The following is a 27,659-nucleotide window of genomic DNA, read 5'->3' as shown; positions in this document are numbered from 1 at the left end:
CGCCACCCTCCTGACTGTCTCCCTGAAGTCTGTTCTCTGTGCCGCGATTTTCAAAAAGCCTGTTTCATGGTGTGTTCGGTATAACACCACTGAGCATGTATCCCTGCACACGCACATGTGCTCACTGCTACATACGGACACGCGTGTGTAGGTCACGTACATGTGCGTATTTATACACACATTGATACACATACATACTTGTCTGTAAATATACAGACGCGTGAGTCCCCTGCACACGCTGGTTTATAGGTTGCGCTTCGAGCGGCAGGTAACAGAACACCGTGTGGCTTGGAGCCCAGACTCCAGAGCAGAACCAGCTGGGTTTGCGTCTGACCTTTGTCACTGGCACAGGCTGCCCTGTGTTCCCGGTTTTCTCCTCTTAAACCAGAGCTGAGGGAGAACTGCCCAGGTCGGGCTCCCGGGAGGGCTGTGACATGCGGTGCCGGGGCCTTGGACTTGGGCCTCGCCCACGAGGGTTTGTGGCCGAGTTTGTGGCCGACGTTCTTATTCTCGTCGATACTCCATCACAGGTAGTTCTGTGCTGATGTTTAAGAACTTACACAAAAGCTGCAACTCAGATAAGAATTAGAGATACCTGTTCTAGTGTTTCTTTCCCATGCCTGGGGGCAGGGCCCGGCCAAGCAGCCCCACGATGCAGCTCTCCCCAAGTTTTAAATCTCTGTGCACTTGCCTACTGCCTCTGGGATAAAACCCAACCTCCTAAAATGCATCTGAACATCCTGAACTCACCTGGCTGTATCAGGATGGTTGCAGCCACAGGTACCAGAAAACCCAACTTACAGTGGGGTAAGTAGGAAGAAAATATGTCATCTCCCAAAACGAGGTTTCCAGGATAGGGCGATTCTGGGGTTGGAAAGTGGTGTCACCACCAGCCAACGATGTTTCCGAGGACCCGGCATCTTCCCAAATCCTGCTAGTCAGCCTCCACAGGTCAGCTTTGTCCTAGAGGCGTGTCGTGTCCAGAGGGAGAAAAGCAGACTGTGTTCTGGTTCCTCCTTAAGTGCAAGGAAACTTACCTGGGGACTAACTCCCCAGCCTCTCCCCGGCCAGATGGGAGGCACATCCCACATGAAAGCCACATGTAGGCAGAGGGAGTGGAACAGCGTGATCAGCTGGCTTAAGTCATGGTCCGAGGGGTGGGTTCTGCTGCTCCGCGTCCTCACCTGGGCCTCCTCGTCCCCCTCCTGTGTCCCTCGGAGCCTTTCCTGGGACGCTGCCCCCAACATCACTTCCTGGGGCGTTGCCTCTACCTCCTCGGTTGAATGAGACTCCATGAGCCCAGAGGCTGCACTTTTTTTTTTAATACATTTGTTTTTCTGGAAAAGTAAAGCATTCACGTGCCCGCAACGTCAGCATGTGCCCAGGGACAGGACGTGCTCCTTGCCTGTCCCCAGGCTCTCGCTTCTCCAGGGCAGCCAGGACCTGCACCTTCTCGTCTGCCTCTGCATTCCTCTCACCCTTTTACGCATGTGATGGCACATACAAACTGTTGTGTGTTTTGCTTTTTTCACTTTACAGTGTATCTCAGAGGCTATTCTTTATAAATATGTTAAGAGCTTCCTTTTTTAAAAAAGATTTCTTTCTTTCTTTTTATTTTATTTACTCTTGGCTGTGTTGGGTCTTAGTTGCAGCACACGGGCTTCTGTCTAGTTGTGGCGTGCGGGTTTTCTCTAGTTGTGGCACGCGGGCTCCAGAGGGCGTGGGCTCTCTAGTTGAGGCTCACAAGCTCTGCGGCATGTGGGTTCTTAGTTCCCTGACCAGGGATGGAACCTGCGTCCCCTGCAATGGAAAGTGGATTCTGGACCACCAGGGAAGTACCAAGAGCTTCCTTTTTTTTTAAATGGTCGTTCAGTATCCCATCAGGCAGACACACCAGAGTTTATTCACCTTTTTTCCTCTGATGTTTAAGTTTCACAACTATGTTAGTTTGCTCGGGCTCCTGTAACATAGTACCACAGATGGGGTGCTTTAAATAACAGACATTTATTCTCCTGTCCAGGAGGCTGGATGTCTGAGATCCAGGCATCAGCAGGGCCTCTCTCCTTGGCGTGTAGACGGCCGTCTCCTCCCCGTGTCCTCACGTGGTCGTTCCTCTGTCTGTCTGAGTCTCCTCTGACTATTAAGGGCCTATTGAATATGGACCACCCCCCCCACTTCCAGCTTCCTGTCTCCAAATACAGTCCCATTCTGAGATGCTGGGGATTGGGGAGGGGCACACAAGTCAGCCCTTAACAACTTAGAGCAGCACTGCTGACAGTGCCACGTTCTTTACACGTCTGGGTGAAGGAGTGGGATGGATTGCTGCAGGTAGAGCTGCTGTCAAAGGGCATAGGCGTCCGTAACCATGATAGATGTGGGGCTGCTCCCACCTCCCTTAACGGTGTTATCTTCAGCCTCTGTGATCTTTCACCACCTGGCAATGGATCATACACTGTATGCTGTGGTCTCTGCTCCAGGGAGTTAGCTGTTCCGGGGCTCAGAGCTTAAGCAGCCTCTGTGCCCCATGGCTGCTGTGGGACAGCAGTCAGCAGAGCTGGGTTTCCGCTTCAGGTGTCGTGATGCTGCAGCCGAGGGGTCAGCGTGCTGAGGCCTTCATCCCTTCCCCTTGGGCATGTCCAGCATGGCAGCTTCATCCAGGTGTGGGGTCGGAGAAGGAGACCATCTGCTAGCAAGGTGGGTCCCAGGAGCAGCATCTTTGCCGGCTACTGGACGCGTCAAGTCCCTGAGGTCAGCTCACCCTGGGGGTCGTGATTCAGAGGCCGGGATCCCCGGAGGCCGTCACTGGGACCGCCAGCGGTGTTCACCGTAGTGGGATTTGCATTTCTCATCAGGAGTGAGTGAGGTTGAGTATCTCTGGATATGTCCTTTGTCCGTATTTCTGAGGAGTGGTTTTTGTTTTTGTATTGATACTTCGGGGCTCTTTACATTTTAAGGAAATTGGCCTTTCCATTGTGATACGGATTGTAAATATGCTTCCCATTTATCTTTTGACGTTGGTTTTGGTGGTTTTTTGCTGTGCGTGTACTTTTTTCTGTAGTTAGATTAACACACTGTCTTTCGAGGCTCCGAGCCTGCGTCCTCCTCAGCGACAGCGGCTGCCCCTCATGCAGCTGCCCTGCCCCCCAGGTCCCTGCAGGCCACACAGGCCACAGGTCAGAGGGCGCCTCTCAGGCAGGAGGAAGCCCCACTGTGTCGTGCGTCTGCGCTCTGCATTGCGCGCAGTGAGAGTTCAGGCTGGCCGTCCGCGGACACTGAGCTGGTCTGCAGAGGGGTCAGAAGCCCCGGGCCCCGAGTGTGGGTGGGCGTAAGGGGAGGGAGGGTGGATCCTGCAGGGGTTACGCCTTAGCAAAGATGCAGGGTGGCTTGAGAGGCTGGGAGGGCAAGCGGGCGGCTAGAGGGCAGAGGCGAGGGGTGAGAGCTGAGGGAAGAAGCTGAGGCTGGACTGGGTGACACATGGGTGAGGTCAGCCTGTCCATCACCTCCTGCCCCAGGGTTGGGGGGCAGCTGAGCACACAGCACTGGCCGTGTTGAGCACTCACGTGCGCTCACAGCCAGGGAGGGCCTTCAGGGCAGCGCTGGGCGTAGGGTGAGCCGGCTGGGGTGGGCGCCCAAGCCTGCTGCCCGCTGCCCCCTGGATATGAAGGGCTGCTTACCCTCAGGCATGGAGTGGAGGCCACTCGGCGCCTCTGCTCCCCCCATGCCACAGCCACGCATGGCCTTGCACCCCATTGAACCTGGACGCCCTGATACCAGCCTAGACCCGGTGCTGACCGGGACCTCCAGGGAGTGGGCTCTTGACGGGACGCAGAACTTACAGGGACCCCTTGGTGGCCAGTAGAGGCGATTGAGGGGCCGGTGTGGGTGTGCCTCCCCCCGGGGCGAGTCCATGTTCGCGGGTACCTGCGGCAGTGCTGACGCCAGGGGCTCCTTTTGCTGCCTTGGAACTGAACCGGAGCTGCGGGAGGGCCGCTCGGCCCAGCGCCAGCCTCGGGCGAGGGGGATTGGGGGGTGGCTGTCCCCCTGAGAAGTGGAAGGACGAGGGTCCCGGCAGGCCTGTGGCCTTAGTGCAGGCAGACACATCTGTCGCCCTGTGTGTTTGGAGTGTCCGGAAGGCGGGGTTCCCAGAGTTCCCTCCCTAAACGAGACGGCCCTTAGGCCGTGGCCCAGGCGTCTAAAAGGCACAGAGCCGGGCGGCCGGTGCTGAGGCGCTGCCTGGAGGTGAGGCACCTGTGCTGACCGCTGGGTGGCTCGGGTCCTGCACCAGGGACATCCGGTCAGGACGGGAGGGTGGTGACCTCCACCGAGCACCACCGTGACACCCACGAAGTGCACAGACCCCACTGGGCCCACCCAGTTGATCTCGGGGGCTCCCAGGAGCCCAGGTTTGGGGGTCACCCCCTCTGGTCTGTGGCATCTGAGTCAGGACAGGGAGGCCGCCCTCTGTGGGTGGAATGTGCCAGAGGCCCAGGGTTGGCTCCCCGCCCCGTATTGAGGCTGCCCTCCTTGGTCGCTGTGCCTCCCAAGGCCCACGGGCAGCCGGGCTGCGAGGGTCCCAGCAGGTCTGCGAGGGCCCCCTTCCCAGGAGAGCAGGGTGTGTACCTGCGTCGTGGCTCAGCTGGTGGACGGCGCAGTCCGGGGGAAGTTTCTGGCGTCAGCTTAAAGCTCTCAGTGGTCCAGGGACCCCGGAGGCTCTTGAGGGTTCTGTTCAGTGGAGGTGTCTCTGGGACCCGATGGGGGTGCCTGCCGGCTCTAATGGAGCCTCTTGTCGGAGGGGCCCCTTCAAGGCAGGCTGCTCGGCAAGTATGGCCTACATGGGCAGGAGTGAACTTTGCACGTGAAGACGGTCACCTCCAGAATCCACAAAGCCCGCACAGGTGCTGGGCTGTGTTCGCACGTCAGGATGAGCTGCTCCCGGTGAGCAGAGGGTCTTAGGGGTCTGAGCAAGGGGAGGCTCGCTCTGCGAGGGCGGTGGCAGCCCATCCTCTTTGGGGGGGCTCCTCTGTGAGTGTTCGGGTGTCTCAGGGAAGGTGTCCCATGAGTCTGTAGAGGGGCGGCCATCGTGTAGCACCAGCCCCACGGAAGGTGCAGCAAAGGCCCGACCTGCAGAGAGCCTGCGGCTGCAGGTCCGCCTGGGAGAAGCGAAGGTCAACACGCCGAGGGAGCTGAAGTGGGTGCTGAGCGGAGCGTGCTAGCCAGATCCGCAGGGCACAGCGTTCACCGGCTGCTGCCTGGGTGCGGTCAGTGTCCCGACAAGACTAGATGTTGGGTGTGGGGCCCACAGCACGGGACCCCAGCTTTACGGCTGCGGTCACCACTGCGAGGCAGTTTGTCTCTGCCAGGTTTAAGAGCGGAGCTGGGCGGTCCAGTGGAGAGCAGCAGGTACCCCCTTCACTCAGTAGGCCTCGCGAGACCAGGTTCAACCCCGAGGGCCAGTTTCAACGTGGTGGCCTGCGTTGGGCTGCATTAACAGTTTTAACCGGGGAGGGGGGTGCCACGGGGTCCCCGTACGTCAGCCAATTTGTAAGTCAGGCTGGCAGCAGGGGTGCCTGATTCGGTCCGTTCACAGTCGTTCCGGCCTCGGGGAGGTGGTGACCCCGGGGCGGCTCGCACACAAGCCAGCCGGCGGGGCTCCGTCCCTGGCGGCCTTCACCGTGTCGGGAGCTGTTCAGTCAGCGGAAAGCAGCTGGTCAGGCTGCCGGGCGTGCGCGGTCAGGGGCGGGCCGTCCTGTTTGTGACGCCAGCTGCAGTGACGGCCTTCTCTTGAGGGACCTGCATCTGGACAGGTGAGGTCAGAGTTCATCAGCCCCACACACCAGGCCCGGGGGAGGATGTGCCTCCCACGTGGGGCCCTCAGGGCTGCGCTCAGGAGCGCCAGCTGCCAGAGGCTGTGCTGGCGGGCGTTGTAGGAACACGTACCGGTTCCCGTGGGGCTGTGACTAACTTGTTTGCGTTCCGCGGGCTCCTCGGGGGTCGGGGCGGCGGCAGTGGGGCTGCCCCAGGCCCTGCTGGCTTTACCAGGTGTCCAGGCAGCACATCATAGGAATAATGTGGGCCCTACACGGCTCAACTCGTGGAAGGCTGATGCGTCTCTTTCTGTCTGCTTCTACAGTGCTGCTTGTTTGTTTGTCCACACAGCACACACAGCGCTGTGCCGGACGCCGCGGTGGACGGGGTGCCGGGCCAGCTCTTGGCCGTCACAGCCGAGCACGGAGCGACAGGGGCATGAGTCGGGGTTAGGCAGCGGCAAGGGCTACGGGGAAACGAAGGGGCAGAGCTGGGTGACGGCTGGAGCAGCCTTGAGGGGGATGCCGGGAAGGCGTCCCTGGGGAGGGGGCTCTGGGCTGAGGCCTGTGTGGCGAGGGGGCTGGCCGGCCGGGGCAGGGGCATTCGGTCCCACATGGTCACCGGCAGGTGCGTTCTGCCAGCCGAGTTGGAAGCAAAAATGAAGACGACCTTTCCTGTTGCTGAGAACGTAACTGCCTTGGTCTCTGGGACCTCAACAGGATGGGGGGATTCAGGCCTTTAAGAGTGACCGTTTCACTCAGAACCAGCCCAGGCTCAAGGTGACCCGCGAGAGGGCGGGAGGCCGTTGGGAAGGTGTGCTCCTGGGAAACAAGCTGTTCCCACCCAGGACCCCGAGCCGGACCTGAGGCCCGGCCGTGCGCCCGCCCTCTGCGGCCCTTCCTAACTGTCCCGCAAGTTGAGGGGTTGGGGAGGTTCCGATGCCGCAGCTCTCGGTGCGCTTCCGGAGCGCCTGGTGGTTCTGAGCAGCGTGAGCTGAGACCCTTTTGGTGGGGCGGCGGGAGGAGGGCACCCAGAGCCCTCTGGCACCTGACCCAGATTCCTCCCGAGGCCCAGCACAGCCCCTGAATGCAGCTCAGGCCCTTGGAGACTTTGCACTGTGCTGCTGAGCTCCTGTGAAAGTCACATTCCCGATCTCGACTGTGAGCCAGTGAGCTGTGTTGACATATTCTGTTCTCAGCTTGCATATGGGAAAGTACTCTTCCACACGTGATGGCATCTTTTATTTGTTTTTGGTGACAGTTTATTTTTTGATGGTTATAAAAGCAAATAATCACAATAGATATATAGAAAGTTATGAAATAAAGGTCACTTAGGATCCCACCACCTAAAAGTACCCACTTTTAGCATTTTGGTATATAACCTACTAAATTGTTCACTGCTTGTGTGTGTGTGTGTGTACTTATTTCTCATTATTTTTTAAACAAAAATGAAAAACAGTGGCTTCCCTGGTGGCGCAGCGGTTGAGAGTCCTCCTGCCGATGCAGGGGACACGGGTTCGTGCCCCGGTCCGGGAGGATCCCATGTGCCGCGGAGCGGCTGGGCCCATGAGCCATGGCCTCTGAGCCTGCGCGTCCGGAGCCTGTGCTCCACAATGGGAGAGGCCACAACAGTGAGACGCCCGCGTACCGCAAAAAAAAAAAAAAAATGAGAAACATTTTTGTAATGCTTTATAACTTGCTTAATTAGGGATCTTTCCCATATGTAATCATGCAAGGGGTTGTCTATTTCCACATCTTCTGTCCTGATGAGAGTGGTTCAGGGACCCACTGTGTATGATTTTATGTTGTATTATGACATTCGATCGCATTTAAAACTATAAAGAGATCACAGGAGGTGCTGAAGCCAGGAGAAGAAGGAAATTGCTAGTTGGGGGGCCTGTCCAGATGTGGGCCTGGGGACTGGGGCAGCCAGTGTCCAGAGTGGGCCCGCTGAGAGGGGTCTGTCTTAAACGAGCTAGCAGCCTTAGACGCATCAACTTCTGCCACACTTTCCTTAGAAATGTGCTGTTTCTCTTAGCCTCCTGCTGGTTCAGACTCCTGTGTGAACAAACGGACCCTCATCTCAGAGGCGGGCAGCAGCGGGGGCAGTGGGCACTGGAGTCGGGGATCGAGGTCCTGGCCCCGCCTGTGAGCCTGACTCGGGGGTGGTCATGGGCAAACCCTCGCGGGGCCGTCAGCTTCTCATTTGCAAAACCGGGACCTTTGCTTCCTGGTGCATGGCTCGGGGGTGCCTTGAGAGTCTGGTGATGGACGGAATGTGACGTGTGCGCACGTGAAAGGGCACGGGTGGTCAGCTGTGGCCTGAAAGCTCAGGGAGAGTCTGGGCTGCGCAGGGAGCTTAGGAGTTGCTGCATTATCTGAGAAGGTCCCCTTTGCTCCTGCTGTGCAGCAAACCGCGCCTGACTCTGGCTGGTGGGAAGCCGGCTGTCAGTTTGATCTCAGATCTTTCGTTTGGACGCCACTCAGCGAGCAGCTGGTGGGACACACAGTCCAGGACCATCCCCTCCTGTGACAGGACGGCTGCTGCTGGCTGCCCACGGGGCTGCAGCCAGAACACACCCGAGCTTCTCCTCTGCGGGGTGGCGGGGTCCCGAGCGCCAGCATCTCCAGAGGTGGGCAGTGGAAGCCGTCAGGACCCCAGGATCGGGGCCCAGAACTGGACAGGGGCAGCGTCTCCTGCGCTCACACACAAGGGGCCGACAGACCCCAGCCCTCGCTGGGAAGTGGGGCTCCTTCTGTCTGGCTCCTGGGAGGGGCTTCATGAGAAAGTGAAGGGGACGAGGAAGGATGCAGTGAAACATTGAGGGCGCGAGGGAAATGGCCGTCAGGGTCTGGCTGGAGTTGGCGAGGAGGGAATCGGGCTTGGCCAGCTCAGTGGGATCTAGGGTGGTGAGGGCTGGACTCCAGGCTAAGGGCTGGGCTTGAGCGTGGGGTGGACTTTCCGAAGGAGGGGAACGGGCCGAGGTGCACAGGAGGCGTGAGTGAGCATCCAGCCCGCAGCTTTGGGCTCCTGCTGGCTCTGGCCTTGACCCTGCTCAGCTCGCCCTCAGGCCTGGACACTGTCCCCGGCACCTGTGGGATGCACAGTGGACACACTCATTCATTTCACGTAGAGACCCCCTTCTCCTCGGGGTCGGGACGGCAGCTCAAGGCTGGTCTAACCTCTGTCGGCACGAGCCTGGGCCCCTAAGAAGCACCTTACAAGTCTCTGTCCTTTGAGAGACAGCAGGGCTGCATTCCTTCTGTGAACACAGCCTCTTCCTGTGGCCGCGAGCCCCTCAACACCTAGGTCAAGTGGCCACAGGGCACTGCTTCTTTCTTGGGGGCCTGCAGGCCTCTCGACCTTGAGGGGTGACAGTCCTCAGGGGCTCAGACCTGGCCCGAGGAGCAGGTGCTTCAGGCTGAGATGTCCCCAGGCCCCGTGCGGCCTCACGAAGGCCGGGCCTCACGTGGCTCCGGCTCTCTGGTCCAGCCCGAGTCAGCGTGGGCCGGACAGCTGGACGCTGTCAAGGTCGCTCCAGGGGACAGGGAGCCTCCTCGTGGGAGGCCAGCCGAGGGAGGTCCCACCGGACACGGCAGCCACTCTCGTAGGAGAACCTGATCTTCGGGGAGTGGACAGCAGGAGTGGCGGAGCCCTGAGCAAGGCTGAGTCACCCGGCCTTTGTTCCTCACCGTTGGCTCTGGCCCTCGGCCGAGGGGCAGTGAAGACCGTCCACAGCACAGGGCACCTGGCAGCTCTTCCCCGGGTGGACTCCTTAGGAAACGCATCCTGGTGTGGGCGGAGGCCGGTGTTGGGGGCGCCCAGGCTTGGACATCCAGGGAATGCGTCACCAGCCTGACCATGGTGGTCACCCAGCTGGACCTGGAGCTCTGCTTTCAGGGCACGAAGCTGCGAGGCTTCCGCTGTGAGTTCACCCGCTGCCCCCGCGGCGTCCTCCCCGAGACCACCTTCACCATCGTGGGCCAGGTTGTGGTGCCCGTTCTGCTGTCTGGCCTCGGCATGGTGATGGCTGGCCTGCTGATGAACACCGTCCAAGTGCGTATGGCGAGGCGGGGGGCAGCATGGGCCCCGGGGTGGGGGACCAGGCATCACACACAGGACAGGCCCCTGGGTCGGGCAGGGGACGGGGCTCGGGGGGTGGCAGGAGTGTCCTCCTGGAACCTCAGTGTCTGAGAGTCACAGAGGCTTCTGACGACCCTCCACCGTCAGCCTGCATGAGACTCCTCAGCCTAGGAGCTCTAACTGTTCTCCTTCCAGCAAACGCAGACCCATTAGGCAGGGCCTGGGGGGCCTTGAGTCCTGCTCCTACGGTCTCTCCCCACCCGAGGGGCTCAGGCATCCTGCCTCAGCCTCTCCACCTGCAAGCCGGGCAACGTTGTGAGGTTGGTGTGCTGGCCCGAGCGGGGGTGCCGGGCACCGCTTCTCCAGCCCCAGAATTTCTGGAGGGGGGTCTCAGCGGGAGGACGGGGTCCTGAGCGCGGCGGGGGTCCAGGCGCACAAGGGGATGCAGATGCGGGGGTCTCTATCAGGAGAGGTGTTTGCTGGGAGACCCAGGGGGTCTGTTTATGCCCTGGGTCAGCTCTGGGAGCCGTGTTTGGGTCACTTACGGAGTTAGTGTGTTCTCGATCCGCTGGGGCCTGTATGAGAGCGTGCGGGGGGAGGGGCGGTCACCTCTCACATCCCGCCGTGCCCCTGCCTGTGAGCTGGAGGGGGCGGCTGACACCTACCCGGGTACCCGGCTCTGAACGAGGTTCTTGGGGCGGCGTCTGGCCGCCCTGCCCAGTGGACAGGGTACTTCTTCACGTGCTGCCAGCTTGAGACCCGGATTCCTGTCTGCTGCTTCCCCTGGAGTTGCCCCAGGGTCTGTCACCCTCCCTGGGCCTTGCGGACACTGGGAGAGTCCACCCTGAATCTCCATCCTTGACCTTCCCCAGCACCTTGCGTGGAGCATGGCCTTGTGTCCCCGACCTGCCCGCCCATGACCCTTTCTATGGGGCCTCGGGGCCGAGAACAGGCGGCCGAGAGTTCGACAGAGTCCAGGAGGTTTGGTGGGGCCCTGGGGGAGAGGGGGTCATGCCTGACCATCAGCGGAGGTGCCCCGGGGCCGGGTCTGGAGGGTGTCCAGCTGGTGAGCGCAGCGCCCTTCCTGACCGCGTGCGGGTTCCGTCTGGGACGTGGGCCCAGAGCAGATGTGGGGCAGGCTGTCTGCAGGTTTGGCCTTGAGCCATCAGCTTCAGGAAGGCCAGCGACTGGGAGGATGGGACAGCTCTGTACGTCACAGCCCTTTCCTCATCCCCACTTTGCAGACAGGGTGCGTGAGGGTCAAGGGCCCTCTGTTTACTGGCTTCCGGTGCTCACCACCTCCCTGCTCACCCCTCCCGGCAGTGCAGGAAGCAGCCTTGAGGCTCCCAGAGGGAAGCCCACATCGCAGGGGGCTCCTGGCTCCAGTGGTACCCAGGCTGGTACCTGACCAGAGCCATTCACACCGGGCCTCGGGGCTTCAGAGCCCGCAGTGAGGTAGACCACCTGGCCCGACAGCCGCGCCTTGTGGATGGTCCCCGGTGCGGCTCTGTGCCTGGCTGGGTGCAGGTTTCACCTACGCTCTTTGGGACCGGGAGTCTCTGATTCTGGGCCTGGGGATTGAGGCCCAGTAAGTGGCCAGAGTATCAGTTTCGTGTCTTCAAAAACGTTTTCTTCAGTTACACAAGTAAGTGTAAGTATTTCTTTTTATGGAACAAGCATCGCAGCGAGGTTAAGCCCTCTTTGACCATGGCCTCAGTCGCCGTAGCTCCCTTACTATCGAGTCGTGGTGTCATTCCAGACCTTTTTGGGGTTTACATGCACACGTGGGCACCAGGGACCGTGAAAGCACATGTGATTACTCTTCCCAGATCAGGACTGAACCAGACAGGCTGGCTGCTCGAAGCAGCCGAGAGCCAAGCGCCGGGCAGGTGGACAGAGCCACTTGTCACCCAGTTCCTCCTTTGTTGAGCGAATTTGGTCGAATCCTGAGCGGAAGCTGATCTTCCTGGCTGGCGAGTCTGGTGGCCGTTGGGCCCCCTGCAGACAACGGGCAGGGGGCGGAGGCAGCAAGGGAGGAGGGGCAGGTCGGAAACTCTGCAGACGCTTCGCTGGGCCTCAGAGGTGGCGTTTCCTGGGTGCGTGAGCAACAGTGAACGTCCCAGCGAGGGGGCCCTTGTGCGCAGACCACGGAGGGGGCGAGCGTGTGGGCGGGGGGCGGCCGCCAAGGGTGAAGCGTTGTTCGCTTTGTCCTCGTTCTTTGTTCTAAAACAAACATCACGTTTTGCTTCACTGGCGTCCAGCACAGGCGTGGAGAAAATCGCACAGCCAGTGAGCACGCAGTTTGGTGAGCCATCTGGGATAAAGGGGTGCGTTAACCTGCCAGATGGAGGGCTCGCAGCCCCGCCCACTCCTCATGCCCCGATCTGCACTGCCTTTGTGTTTGCGGAACATGAGGACCTGTGTGCCCAGAACTGGAATTAGTGAAGGGTCGTAAGGGGTGGAGTGACATGTCCTCCCTGGCTGCTGGGGTCTGAGATGACCCGGAGGTGCTGCTCAAGGCTGCAGGGGAGAGCTGGGGACTGTAGGCGTGATTGAGAGACCCCCACACACAAGTGCAAGAGCCAGCGCACGGGGCCCATGCAGCAGGGTCAGCGTGGAGCCTTGGGCGGGGGACCTGTGGGGTGTCCAGGGCTGTCCACGGCCGGGGGCAGGCGTGAGCTGGGTTGTGGAGCCAGCTGCCGTCAGGGTGCTCTGGGAGTGGGTGACCAAAATCCTGACCCATTCAGGGTCTCCCTGAAGAGGTCTGCAGGTCAGGCAGCTCCAGCCCTGTTCATCCTTTGGACTTGTTGTCCCTGGGGCCCTGGCCTTCTGTTCTCCTGGCACCGTCCACCTTTGCTGGCTTTGTCTCTGAGTAGCCCCTCATGGTCGTCAGACCTGATGTGTCTAAAGCCCCTTCCCAACCCTCCTCGGCCGTGCCTGTGGCCCAGCCCAGGCGACCCCTTGCAGGAGGACAGGACCACCGCTCGCAGGCTCACCTCCTGCCGCCCCTGTGTGGGGTGGGGAGGGGCCTGGGCCTTGGAAGGGAGAGGACTTGGAGAGAAGGGAGAACCGAAGCAGGAGGGGGAGTCAGGGTTAGAGGGCAGGGGGTCACAACCTTGCTGTACTGCTGGCGGAATCAGATCCGAGTGGATGGGGTGAGTCCAGGGAAGTGTTGTTTTTTGTTTTTTTTTGGCTGTGTTGGGTCCTTGTTGCTGTGCACGGGGTTTCTCTAGTTGCAGCGAGTAGGGGCTACTCTAAGTTGTGGTGCGTAGGCTTCTCATTGCAGTGGCTTCTCTTGTTGCCGAGCATGCGGGCTCAGTAGTTGTGGCTCGTGGGCTCTAGAGCGCAGGCTCAGTAGTTGTGGCTCGTGGGCTCTAGAGCGCAGGCTCAGTAGTTGTGGCTCGTGGGCTCTAGAGCGCAGGCTCAGTAGTTGTGGCTTGTGGGCTCTAGAGCGCAGGCTCAGTAGTTGTGGCGCACAGGCTTAGCTGCTCCGCGGCATGTGGGATCTTCCCAGACCAGGGCTCAAACCCATGTCCGCTGCATTAGCAGGCGGATTCTTAACCACTGCGCCACCAGGGATGCCTCCAGTCCCTTACGTTTGAAAAATGTAAAAGATCGGGAGGGAGATGAGGAGCCCTCAGCGGAGGCCAAGATGGGACAATCAGAGGTCAGCACAGGACAGGACGAGGCCCCGTCAGCCATGTGGAGACATGGGTGTGCCCATCACGTAGCGGGGGAGGGGTTCCCACGGGGAGTCACCCTGCACACATGGGTCTCAGGTGCGGCGGCCAAGTTCAGTGGTGCCGGGGAAGAAGGGGGCGGAGAGAAGGGGGTTTACTTGGGGGGTGGGTACTCGGTCTTGTGTGTTCGTGGGAGGAGGGTGAGAGCGCCAGCCCCTGGGAGGGGGCTTCCCAGGTGGGAGGGGCCTCTGCTGGACAGGACGCAGCACCCCCCTGGCTGGTGACACATTCCTTCTGCACTTTTCGGAGAGGAAGGCTTGTAACTCCGCCAGAGCTGGGACTGGGTTCTCAACTTCCCAGCTTTGTAGAAAAGGTAAAGGAGAGGGAACCGTAACTGTGAGTCTGCGAAACTTCCCAGATCTCAGGACACAAAGGGGTCTTCAGAGGGCCTGGCCCGCCCCTCTGCTTCCAGGTCCTGTAAGATGCATTGTGGGGTGGCTCTTTTGATGACCCTCTGGGCCCCTGGGGTAGGGGGACTCTTGTCTTGGGGACGGGGAACCAGACCCCACGCCACCTGCCTCCCAGCTCACAGAGCAGCAGGGTTTCTAGGACCAGCTTCTGTGGAGGGTCACAGATAGCTCAGGCCCAGGGAGACGAAAGCAGCCAGTCGGATCAGTTGGGGTGTGAAAAATCAGTTGGGGTAGGGGCCGTCTAACTGCACATTAAACAGGTAGGACCAGTTTCCCTTCACAAAGAAACGTCTTCACGTTCTCTTGAAGCGTGCTTGTGCTTCCCGTTCCTTCTTTTTACATTTTTATTTATTTACAAGTGATAGAGACACATTCTGTCAGTTTTCACAAATCCAGGGCCCCCATGTGACCTTGGGCCCCACCCATCGGCCTTGGGGCCAGGGAGTCCCTGCCCAGCCCAGATCGTCCTGCCAGCTCGCCCGTGAGAAATCTCACAAGAAATCCCCAGCTTTGAAGTTGGGGGCTCATTCCTGTTTCTACAGACGTGCACGCAGGACAAAGCAGTTCCCCGTCCACGGGCACGGGCCCAGACCCAGTCTCCCAGCAGCCAGGGAAGGAAGGGGTTCCCTGGGCCACTGTTCACGGTTGAGCATTACTCTGTTTAGTTTAAGGCCATTTAAGAAACTGGGTAGTTTTTTTCATTTTACAGGGAACGAGGACTTGTCGAAGTATCTCTCGAGCAGTTCCTGAGAGGCGCGGTACGTGTGCTTGGACTGACCCCCAGTTCTTTCCCCGCAGCACTGGCCCGTGTTCACGGAGGTGAAGGACCTGCTGACCTTGGTGCCGCCCCTGGTGGGCCTGAAGGGCAACCTGGAGATGACACTGGCCTCACGCCTCTCCACCGCGGTGAGTGGACGTCTGCACATCTGACCTCCAGGTCTCCCCGTGGAGCTTGTGGGTGGGTGGGTTGGACTCTGAAAATCTGATGTCGTTGGGAGTTTTCCTGTCGTGTGGCTCTACCTGGTCACTCCTCCCAGCCATCACCCTGCCTTGCGGCCGGAGGCTGGGCAGCGGATGAGGCCCAGATGTCAGGGGCGCTGTGTCCTTGTGTCCCCTGTTCATGCTGGAGCCTGAGGCTGGTTCCACACATGACCCAGAAGCAGTGGCGAATGTCCTAGAATCCTCGTCACCAGGGTGTCCTCCTCTGGGCTCTCTGTCACAGTTCCCAGCTTTGCGACTCTCCTCACCTTCCCAGGGCATGGAAATCCCTTTCCTTCTGTTATGGGGATGGTCTCCTTTCTCTGTGAAAACGTCCTGATGCGCTGTGTTCTAGACACCGAGAGGTGGGCGATGCAGCTGGGGTGCTGGGGGGTCCCTGGAGCCCGAGGCTGGAGAGAGAGGTGAGGGGTGGCCAGCTGAACAGCAGCCCGCAAAGATGTCCACGTCCTGACCCGTGGAGACTGAACGCTCCCTTACGTGGAGGTGTTTGCACATGATCAAGTTAAGGCCCTTGTGGTAGGAGATAATCCTAGATTGTCCAGGGGGCCCGGTGTTGTCACAAGGGTCCTTACCAAGGGGAGGTGGGGTTGGGGGGAAACGTCAGACACAAGAAGGAAGCAGAGTTGGGGGAGCAGATGCTCGCCACCACCTGCAAAGATGAAGGAAGGGCCGTGAGCCAGGTGTAGCTCTGCCTGCTGGAAATGGAAAGAAACAGCTGCCCCCCCTGCATAGACCCTCTGTAGACCCCTGGCCTCCAGAACTGAAAGAGAAGACGTTTGCATCATTTTCAGCCACTGAGTTTGTGGTAATTTGTCACAGCAGAGGCCAGACCGTGCAGTCTTGTAGGCCATTGAAATGTCTTAAGTGGCAGGTGACATGGTGCCCGTGTGTGTGCACATACACGTGTGCACACACGTAAGTGTGATTAAATGGGTTGGTGAGAGGGAAGAAATGTTGATGGTAATCCCTGCCATGGTGGCATTTCAGGTTACATTTTTTTTAATATAAATTAATTAAATTAATTAATTTATTTAGGCTGCGTTGGGTCTTCATTGCGGTGCACGGGCTTCTCATTGCCGTGGCTTCTCTTGTTATGGAGCACGGGCTCTAGGCACATGGGCTTCAGTAGTTGTGGCACGTGGGCTCAGTAGTTGCGGCTCACGGGCTCTAGAGCACAGGCTCAGTAGTTGTGGCACACAGGCTTAGCTGCTCCGCAGCATGTGGGATCTTCCCACACCAGGGCTTGAACTCGTGTCCCCTGCATTGGCAGGCGGCTTCTTAAGCACTGTGCCTTGAGTTACATTTTTATTCCATGGTGCTTAACTGCATATTAAACACTTCTGTGCTGTGATTGTTTCTGTTATAATGTTTTTTAAATGCATAAAATGTGGAGGGGAAAAAAGAATGATTGGAACAGTTCATCATCACAGCCTGTTTGAGGAGAACAGCCCCATTATCAGTGCAATAGAACCTTTATAAAAGCATTCAGGGGCTTCCCTGGTGGCGCAGTGGTTAAGAGTCCGCCTGCCAATGCAGGGGACATGGGTTCGAGCCCTGGTCCGGGAAGATCCCACATGCCACAGAGCAACTGAGCCCGTGCGCCACAACTACTGAGCCTGCGCTCTAGAGCCCGCAAGCCACAACTACTGAAGTCCACGCGCCTAGAGCCCATGCTCCACAGCAGAGAAGCCACTGCAATGAGAAGCCCACGCACCGCAACGAAGAGAAGCCCCTGCTCGTCGCAACTGGAGAAAGCCCGCACGGCAGTGAAGACCCAACTCAGCCAGAAATAAATAAATTAAATAAATAAATTTATAAAAAACAAAAAAAAGAACCTTTCAACACCCAACATTGTATTAATGTGTAAATCAGTGCAACAAAAACTCACAAATTTTAAGTGTACGGGTCAGTGACTTTTGACAAATATACACACTGACATAACTACTATCCCAATCAAGATACAGAGCCTGCCACCCACAGTCCATCCCAGAAACCCCTGATCCACTTCCAATCTCTGTAGATTAGTTCTGCCTTCAAGACCCACTCATGATGTAAAAAATATTCTTAGTGCAACTTGAAATAGAAGAATATTTTATTTATATTGTTCTGGATGTTTCAGCTAGTGTAATATGCCAAGAAAAGGAAATAAGACCCTTAAATAAAAAAGAGGGAGAAAAACTTATTATTTGCTATTGATATGCTTATCTTCTTGGAAAACTAAGCAAATCAAGTGGAAAAGTTTTAAAACTAATAATCTCAGTAAAGTGATCTGGTTTCAAAATATCTAGATGAAATTTAAAATAGACATTAACATGTGTAACTGCATACTTCTGCACACACCAAAATTGGTCATTACAAAATACAACTGAATTGTAAAATTGAATTGAAAAAATTGGAGAGAGATATCTTTCAAACAATGAACAAATTTTTTTTAGTTGTACATATATATACATTCTTTTTTTATTTGTATAGTCTTTTCCATCATGGTTTATCATAGGATATTGAATATAGTTCCCTGTGCTGTACAGTAGGACCTTGTTCTTTATCCATCCTATATATAAAAACTTACATCCGCTAACCCCAACCTCCCACTCCACCCGTCCCCCAACCCCTTTCCCCTTGGCAACCAGCAGTCTGTTCCCTGTGAATCTGTTTCTATTTCATAGGTTCACGTGTCATATTTTAGATTCCACGTATAAGTGATATCATATGGTATTTGTCTTTCTGACTGACTTCGCTGGATCTCTAGCTGCATCATGTTGCTGAAAATGGCATTATTTCATTCTTTGTTATGACTGAGTAATATTCCACTATATATGTGTACCACATCTTCTTTATTCCTCTATCAATGGAAATTTAGGTTGCTTCCATGTCTTGGCTATTGTAAATAGTGCAGCAATGAACATTGGGGTGCATGTATCTTTTTGAATTATAGTTTTGTCCGATATATGCCCAGGAGTGGGGTTGCTGGATCATATGGTAGCTCTATTTTTAGTTTTCTGAGGAACCTCCATACTGTTCTCCACAGTGGCTACACTGTGTAAATGATTTACATTCCCACCAACAGTGCAAGAGGGTTCCCTTTTCTCCACACCCTCTCCAGCATTTACTGTTTGCGGATTTTTTGATGATGGCCATTCTGACTGGTGTGAGGTGGTACCTCATTGTAGTTTTGATTTGCATTTCTCAAATGATTAGCCATGTTGGGCATCTTTTCATGTGCCTATTGGCTATCTGTATGTCTTCTTTGGAGAAATGTCTATTTAGGTCTTCTGCCCAGTTTTTGATTGGGTTGTTTGTTTTTTGTTGTTGTTGAGTTGTATGAGCTGTTTGTATATTTTGGAAATTAAGCCCTTGTTGGTTGCATCATTTGCAAATATTTTCTCCCATTCTGTAGGCAGTCTTTTCGTTTTGTTTATGGTTTCCTTTGCTGTGCAAAAGCTTGTAAGTTTGATTAGGTAACATTTCAAACTGTGAACCAATTTTAAAACTTTTTCATCCTGAAGCCTCAAAAAGAAATGTGTGGGACCCATTCAAATAAAATGACAAAACTCCATAAAGGGAAATAGAAATTTGGAGGGAGAGACGGAGTTTCTGATGGGAAAAATCAATGTTGTAAAGTTACCAGTTCTCCCTGTTTTTGTTTATAAAATTAATGCAGTTAATGTCAGAGAGATTTGGGGGAACATTTGACAGTATTATTTTTATTATTACGTGTGTGTGTGTGTGTGTGTGTGTGTGTGTGTGTGTGTTACGCGGGCCTCTTACTGTTGTGGCCTCTCCCGTTGCGGAGCACAGGCTCCGGACACGCAGGCTCAGCGGCCATGGCTCACGGGCCTAGCCGCTCCACGGCATGTGGGATCCTCCCGGACCGGGGCACGAACCCGTGTCCCCTGCATTGGCAGGCGGACTCTCAACCACTGCGCCACCAGGGAAGCCCTTGACAGTATTATTTTAAAGTTTATCTGGAGGAATGAGTCAGAATAACCATGAAAATATTGGTAGGAAAAAGAGAAAGAAGACTAATGGTGAAATTTGATTTCCAGATTTTATAACATAATATAAAGTTATAGTAAGAAAAGTATTTTGCAGCCAGTCTAAATTGATATATCAGAGAACAAAACAGAACATCCAGAAATAAACTCAGACTTTACAAATACAATCTACTGTATAATAATATGACATTTTAAATCAGTGAAAAGAGGGTGAATTATTAATAAGTGGTTCTGAGATAATTGGCTAATTCTTTAGAAGTAATTTTTATTTTATGTCATACCTAAATGTATATTTTGAATACATGGAGTAATTTAAAGTAAAGCATGATACCAGAAAAACACATCAGTATTTTTAGAGTTGGTGACAAGAAATGCTTTTTAAGTAGCAGAACAAGTGCAGAACTCATAAAGGAAAGACGATGCCTTGTCTCAGTTAAACTGTGAGCTACGTAATAATTTTAGTTCCCTGGGGCTGTCATAACAAAGCACCACAGACCGAGTGGCTTAAACAATAGCAATGTATGGTCTCCAAGCTCTGGTTAAAAGTCAGAGATGGAGGCTGGGATGGGCTGGCTCCCCCTGAGGCTATAGGAGGCTCTGCTCCAGGCCTTTCCCCAGCTCTGGGTCTGCTGTGATCTCCACTGTTCCCTGGCCTGTAGATGCACTGCCCCAACCTCTGTCTTTGTCCTCACGTGGCTCTGCCTGTGTGCACATATCTCCAAATGTCCCCTTTCCATAAGGACAGCAGCCACGTTGGATTAGGTGCCCACCCTACCCCAGTGTGACCTCGTATAAACTAAGTTCATCTCCAACCACCCTATTTCCAAATCAAGTCAGTTACGAGGTTCTGGGGGTTCGGACTTCAAGCTCTGTTGGGGGGACACAATTCTACCCGTACGGTTTCCTCGTACAAATTAAAAGGGGAATAGCCCACAAGGGGAAGAGTTATACAAAATTAACAGATCATCTGTATCCTCAAGTATCTAAGCAGCTCTTTTACATCAGCATGAAGACAGACGCTTCAATAGCAACGTGAACAAAGGGTATGAATCAGAATTTCATGTTCAGGGTCAGTCTCCGTGCTCCCAATGCATGGGGCCCGGGTTTGATCTCTGGTTGGAGAACTCGATGCCACGTGCATGCCACAACTAATAAGTCTGCAGTGCCGCAACTGAGAGTCCACATGCTGCAAAAAAAAAAAAAAAAAAAAATCCCGCATGCCACAACTAAGACCTGGCACAGCCAAAATAAGTAGTAAAAGAAATAAAATTTTAAAAAATATATTTTAAAAACTGCCAGAAAATTTTATGAAATCTCACCAGCAGTTTTTGAGATATTCAGTTTTTCTGCATCCTCACCAGTATTTGGTATCGTCTAGTTTTTATTTTAGCTGTTTTAATAAATATATAGTGATATCTCAATCTTGGTCTTAATTTACATTTCCCTAATGACTAATAACGGTCGTCTTTTCTCATGTGCTTCTTTGCCATCACATAACTCTTTGAGTGAAGCATCTTTTCATATCTAATTACATTACTGTTTTTACTCTTGAGTTTTGAGAGCTCTTTATAAATTCTATATATGAGTCTTCTGTCATATATGTGGTTTGCAAAAATGTTCTCCCATTCTCTGGCTTGACTTTTCACTCCCCGAAAGGGTCTTTTAAAATATTTTAATTTTAGTAAAATACACATAAGTTTTACCATCTTAACTGTTGTTTAGTGTGCATTTCTCCACGTCCTCCTCAGCACTTGTTACTTCCTGGGTTTTTGTTTTGTTTTGGGGGGGGAGTTGTTTGTTTTTTAAGTAGTAGCCATCCTAATGGCTGTGATATTGATTTCTATTTCCCTAATAATTAGTAATGTTGAACATCTTTTCATGTGCTTTTTGCCATTTTTAATTTTCTTGGAGAAATGTCTATTCAAGTCCTATATACATTTTTTAATGGGGTTTATTTATTGGTTGTTGAGCTTTAGGAGTTCTTTATGTATTCTGGAACTTAACCCTTATCAGATATATGATTTGCCAATAGTTTCTCCCTTTCTCTTGGTTTTCTTTTCACTCTGTTGATTGTGTCCTTTGATGCACAAAGGTTTTAAATTTTGATGTAGTCCAGTTTATCTATTTTTATTTTCTTACCTGTGCTTTTTGAGTCATATCCAAGAAATCATAACCAAATACAATGTCATAAGATTTTCCCCTATGTTTTCTTCTGAGAAGTTTATAGTTGTAGCTCTAATGTTTAGATCTTTGATCCATTTTGAGTTAATTTTTGTATATGGTATTAGGTAAAGGTTCAACTTCATCCTTTTGTACGTGGCTGTCCAGATTTCCCAGCACCATTTGTTGAAAAGACTGTCCTCTCCCCATTGAACTGTCTTGGCATGCTTGTCAAAAATTATTTGACCATATATGCCAGGGTTTATTTCTGGGGTCTCTGTTCTAGTCCATTGGTCTATGTGTCTTTATGGCAGTACCACACTGTTTCAAAGCCTGTAGCTTTTAAATAGGTTTTAAAATCAGGAAGTATGAGGCCTCCAACTTTGTTCTTTTTTTAAAATTTTTATTGAAATATAGTTGATTTACAATATTGTGTTAGTTTGAGGTGTACAGTAAAGTGATTCAGTTATATGTATTTTTTTATTTATTTATTTTTACACTCTCTACCATTATAGGTTATTACAAGATATTGAGTATAGTTCCCTGTGCTATACAGTAGGTCCTTGTTGGTTATCTGTATAGTAGTATGTATATTTTAAGCACAAACTCCTAATTTATCCCTCTCTCCCCCTCCCCTTTGGTAACCATAAGTTTGTTTTCTATGTTTTTGAGTCAGTTTCTGTTTTGTAAATAAGTTCATGTATCATTTCTTTTAGTTAGATTCCACATATGAGTGATACCATGTGATACTTGTCTTTGTCTTACTTAGTATGATCATCTCTAGCTCCATCCATTTTGCTGCAAATGGCTTATTTCATTCTTTTTTATGGCTGAGTAATATTTCACTGTATATATGTACAACATCTTCTTTATCCATTCCTCTGTCGATGGACATTTAGGTTGCTTCCGTGTCTTGGCTATTGTAAACAGTGCTGCCATGAACATTGGGGTCCATGTATCTTTTCTAATTATGGCTTTCTCCAGATATATGCCCAGGAGTGGGATTACTGGATCATATGGTAGCTCTATTTTTAGTTTTTAAAGGAACCTCCATTCTGTTCTTCATAGTGGTTGTACCAGTTTGCATTCCCACCAACTGTGTAGAAGCATTCCCTTTTCTCCACACCCTCTCCAGCATTTATTATTTGTAGACTTTTTAATAGTGGCCATTCTGACTGGTATGAGGTGATACCTCATTGTAGTTTTGATTTGCATTTCTCTAATAATTAGCAATGTTGAGCATCTTTTCATGTGTTTGTTGGCCATCTGCGTGTCTTCTTTTGAAAAAATGTCTTTTTAGATCTTCTGCCCTTTTTTTTTTTTTTTTTTGCGGTACGTGGGCCTCTCACTGTCGCAGCCCCTCCTGTTGCAGAGCGCAGGCTCCGGACACGCAGGCTCAGCGGCCATGGCTCACGGCGGGATCCTCCCGGACCGGGACACGAACCCGTGTCCCCGGCATTGGCAGGCGGACTCTCAACCACTGTGCCACCAGGGAAGCCCTCTTCTGCCCATTTTTTGATTGGGTTGTTTGTTTTTTTGATATTGAACTGTATAAGCTGTTTGTATATTTTATTGGTGCTATAGTGGCCTCATAGCACGTTGGCTCTTCGTTGCGGTGCACAGGCTCCTCTCTAGTTGTGGCACGCAGGCTCCGGAGTGCATGGGCTCAGTAGTTGTGGCGCACAGGTTCAGTTGCCCTGCGGCATGTGGGATCTTAGCTCCCTGACCAGAGATCGAACTGGCGTTCCCTGCATTGCAGGACCAATTCTTAACCACTGGACCACCAGGGAAGTCCCTTTGTTGGGAGTCTTTAAATCACAGATTCAATTTCAGGACATGTGATTGGTCTGTTCACATTTTCTCTTTCTTCCTGGTTCAGCTTTGGGAAATTGTACCTTTCTAAGAATTTGTCCACTTCTTCCAGGTTGTTCATTTTATTGGCATATGGTTGCTTGTAGTAGTCTCTTAGGATGCTTTGTATTTCTCTGGTGTCTGTTGTAACTTCTCCTTTTTCGTTTCTAATTTTATTGATTTGGGCCCTCTCCCTTTTTTTCTTGATGAGGCTGGCTAGTGGTTTATCAATTTTGTTTATCTTTTCAAAGAACCAGCTTTTAGTTTCTTTCATCTTTGGTATTGTTTTATTCGTTTCTAGTTCATTTATTTCTGCTCTGATCTTTATGATTTCTTTCCTTCTACTAACTTGGATTTTGTTTTTCTTTCTCTAGTTGCTTTAGGTGTAAAGTTAGGTGGTTTGTTTGATATTTTTCTTGTTTCCTGATGTAAGCTTGTATTGCTATTAACTTCCCTTTAGAACTGCTTTTGCTGCATCCCATAGGTTTTGGATCATTGTTTTTTTCGTTTTCATTTGTCTCTAGGTATTTTTTTGTTTCCTCTTTGATTTCTTCAGTGATCCATTGGTTGTTTAGTAGCATATTGTTTAGCCTCCACGTGTTTGTTTTTTACAGTTTTTTCCTTGTTTATTTCTAATCTCATAGGGTGTGGTCAGAAAAGATGCTTGATATGATTTCAGTTTTCTTAAATTTACCAAGGCTTGCTTTGTGGCCCAGCATGTGGTAGATCCTGAAGACTCTTCCACATGCACATGAGAAGAATGTGTATTCTGCTGCTTTTGGATGGAATGCTCTATAAATATCAGTTAAGTCCATATGGTCTAATGGGTGATTTAAGGCCTGTGTTTCCTTATTGATTTTCTTTCTGAATGATCTATCCATTGATGCAAGTGGGGTGTTGGGACTTCCCTGGTGGCCCAGTGGTTAAGACTCCACACTCCCAATACAGGGGGCTCAGATTCGATCCCTGGTCCAGGAACCAGATCCCTCACGCGTGTCGCAACTAAGTGTTCGCATGCTGCAACTAAGGAGCCTGTGAGCCACAACTAAGGAGCCTGCCTGCCACAACTAAGGAGCTCAGGTGCCACAACTAAGGAGCCGGCGAACCGCAACTAAGGAGCCCACTGGCTGCAACTAAGACCTGGCACAACTTAATTTAAAAAAAGCAATTAATAGGTATTAAAAAAAGGCATGCTATAAAAAAAACAAAGTGGGGTATTAAGCCCCCACTATTATTGTGTGACTGTTGATTTCTCCCTTTATGGCTGTTAGTGTTTACCTTACATATTGAGGTGCTCCTCTGTTGGGTGCGTATCTATTTACAATTGTTATGTCTTCTCCTTGGATTGATCCCTTGATCATTGTGTAGTGTCCTTCTTTGTCTCTTATAATAGTCTTTATTTTAACGTCTATTTTGTCTGATATGAGTATTGCTATTCCAGCTTTCTTTTGATTTTCATTTGCATGGAGTATGTTATTCCGTCACCTCACTTTCAGTTGGTATGTGTCCCTAGGTCTGAAGTGGGTCTCTTGTAAACAGCATATATACGGGTGTTGTTTTTGTAGCCATTCAGCCATTCTGTGTCTTTTGGTTGGAGCATTTAATCCATTTAAGGTAATAATCAATATGTATGTTCCTATTGCCATTTTCTTAATTTTTTTGGTTTGTCTTTGTAGGTCTTTTTTCTTCCTTTCCTCTCTTTTTCTCTTCTCTTGTGGTTTGATGACCATCTTTAGTGTTCTGTTTGGGTTGTGTTTCCTTTTTTGTGTTTGTACCTATTATAGATTTTGGGTTTGCTGTTCCCATGAGGTTTTGTTATAGCAGTCTGTATATGTACGTGGTTATTTTAAGCTGCTGGTTGCTTTCCTGCCTAGAGAAGTTATTTTAGCATTTGTTGGAAAGCTGGCCTGGGGGTGCTGAATTCTCTTAGCTTTTGCTTGTCCATAAAGCTTTTGATTTCTCTGTCAAATCTGAATGAGAGCCTTGCTGGATAGAGTATTCTTGGTTGTAGGTTCTTCCCTTTCATCACTTTATATATATATCATGTCACTCCCTTCTGGCCTGCAGAGTTTCTTCTGAGAAATCAGCTGATAACCTTATGGGCGTTCCCTTGTATGTCATTTGTTGTTTTTCCCTTGTTGCTTTTAAAGTTTTTTCTTTGTCTTTAATTTTTGTCAGTTTGATTACTGTGTGTCTTGCTGGTGTGTTCCTCCTCCTTGGGTTTATCCTTCTTGGGACTCTCTGCGCTTCCTGGACTCGGGTGACTGTTTCCTTTCCCGTGTTAGGGAAGTTTTCAGTTATTATGTCTTCAAACCTTTTCTCAGGTCCTTTCTCTCTTCCGCTTCTGGGGCCCCTATAATGCAAATGATGGTGCATTTAATGTCGTCCCAGAGGCCTCTGAGACTCTCTTCGTTTCTTTTCATTCTTTATTCTGCTTCTTGGTAGTTATTTCCACCGTTCTGTCTTCCAGGTCACTTATCGGTTCTTCTGCCTCAGTTATTCTGCTATTGATTCCTTCTAGTGTATTTTTCATTTCAGTTATTGTATTGTTCATCTCTGTTTGTTTGTTCTTTAGTTCTTCTGGGTTTTTGTTAAACATTTCTAGCATCTTCTCGATCCTTGCCTCTGTTCTTTTTCTGAGATCCTGGATCATCTTCACTGTCATTATTCTGAATTCTTTTTCCAGACGGTTGCCTATCTCCACTTCACTTAGTTGACTTTCTGGGGTTTTATCTTGTTCCTTCATCTGGAGCATATTCCTCTGCCGTTTCATTTTGTCTAACTTTCTGTGATTGTGGTTTCTGTTGTGCAGGCTGCAGGATTATAGTTCTTTCTGCTTCTGCTGTCTGCCCTCTGGTAGATGAGGCTATCAAAGAGGCTTTTGCAGGTTTCCTGATGGGAAGGACTGGTGGTGGGTGGAGCTGGGTCTTGTCCCTCTGGTAGGCAGGGCCATGCTCAGTAAAACTTTAATCTGCTGATGGGTAGGGCTATTTTCCCTCCCTGTTAGTTGTTTGGCCTGAGGTGACCCAGCACTGGAGCCTACAGGCTATATGGTGGGGCTAGTGGTGGCCTCCAGGAGGGGTCACGTCAGTGAGTACTTCCCAGAACTGCTGTTGCCAGTGTCTTTGTCCCTGCAGTGAGCTTCAGCTGCCCTCCCCATCACCTCTGCAGGAGACCCTCCAGTACTAGCAGGTAGGTCTGGTCCAGTCTCTCATGGGCTTTTTACCCCTGGGTCCTGGTGCGCACAGGACTTTGTGTGTGCCCTCCAAGAATGGAGTTTCTGTTTCACCCTGTCCTGTGGAAGTCCTGCATTCAAACCCTGCTGGCCTTCAAAGCCAGATTCTTTGGGGACTACTCCTCCTGTTACCGGATCCCCAGGCTGGGAAGCCTGATGTGGGGCTCAGAACTGTCACTCCCATGGGAGAACTTCTGTGATATAATTATTTTCCAGTTTGTGAGTCACCCACCCAGCAGGTATGGGATTTGATTTTATCATGATTGTACCCCTCCTACCATCTTGTTGTGGCTTCTTCTTTGTCTTTGAATGTAGGGTATATATTTTTTTTTTTTAGGTTCCAGCATTTTTTTGTCATTGGTTGTTCAATAATTAGTTGTGATTTTGGTGTTTTCATAAGAATGGGGTGAGCTGACGTCCTTCTACTCCGCCATCTTGAACTAATCTCCCAAACAAACTCTTAATATGTCCTGCATAGGTGAGTTGGCACCTTTGGAACAAGGGGCCACTTACACCTATCATTCTAAGAGATCACCAATCTGTCTTGGAGTCATTCTTCTTATTTGTGTGTATATCTGTTGTAGATTTTTGGTTTGCAGTTACCATGAGATTTTATTATAGCGGTCTATATAGTATACATGATTGTTTTAAGTTGCTGATATGTTCATTTCCAATGCATTTCTGATATCCTGCATTTATACTTTTCTCCTCTCATGATTTTGGTTTAGATACATACTTGTGTATGGATGATTTCCTACTTTCACTCTCTGTTTCCCTTTACCAGTGAGCTTTTCCATTCGCGATTTTCTTGTTTCTAGTTGTGGCCTTTTCTTTTCTGCTTAAAGAAGTTCCTTCAGCATTTGTTGTAAAGCTGGTTTGGTGGTGCTGAATTCTTTTAGCTTTTGCTTGTCTGTAAAGCTTTTATTTCTCCATTGAATCTGCATAAGACCCTTGCTGGATGGAGTATTCTTGGTTGTAGGTTTTTCCCTTTCATCACTTTAAAGCTATCGTGCAACTCCTTTCTGGCCTGTGGAGTTTCTGCTGAAAATCTGCTGATAACCTTTTGGGGGTTCCTTTGTTATTTGTTGCTTTTCCCTTGTTGCCTTTAATATTTTCTCTTTCTCTTTAATTTTCGTCAGTTTGATTACTATATGTCTTGGCATGTTCATACTTGGGTTGATCCTGTCTGGTACTCTGTGCTTCCTGGACTTGGGTGACTGTTTCCTTTCCCATGTTAGAGAAATTTTAAGCTATTATCTCTTCAAATATCTCCTCAGGACCTTTCTCTCTCTCATCTTCTTCTGGAACCCCTATAACTCGAATGTTGGTGCATTCGACATTGTCCCAGAGGCCTCTTAAACTGTCCCTGTTTCTTTTCATT

The 27,659-nt window shown here is 51.5% G+C and overlaps 1 protein-coding gene across 4 annotated transcripts in view; it reads left to right on the top strand.

The window, feature by feature from the left end:
• The window catches only part of SLC41A3 (solute carrier family 41 member 3), a 69,661-nt gene that overhangs the window by 12,315 nt on the left and 29,687 nt on the right, over positions 1–27,659 (top strand). For 3 of the 4 annotated variants that reach the window (XM_067755725.1, XM_067755727.1, XM_067755726.1), the window contains one exon: positions 14,837–14,944. In XM_067755725.1, the coding sequence (XP_067611826.1) occupies positions 14,837–14,944 (108 nt within the window). Of the gene's footprint in view, positions 1–9,651; positions 9,862–14,836; positions 14,945–27,659 lie in introns of those variants that run through there. The other variant, XM_067755728.1, reaches the window with a different exon arrangement.

This window comes from Pseudorca crassidens, chromosome 10 (genome assembly GCF_039906515.1).
Source record: "Pseudorca crassidens isolate mPseCra1 chromosome 10, mPseCra1.hap1, whole genome shotgun sequence".
Lineage (NCBI taxonomy): Eukaryota > Metazoa > Chordata > Mammalia > Artiodactyla > Delphinidae > Pseudorca > Pseudorca crassidens.
This window is presented reverse-complemented; position numbering and strand designations above follow the sequence as displayed.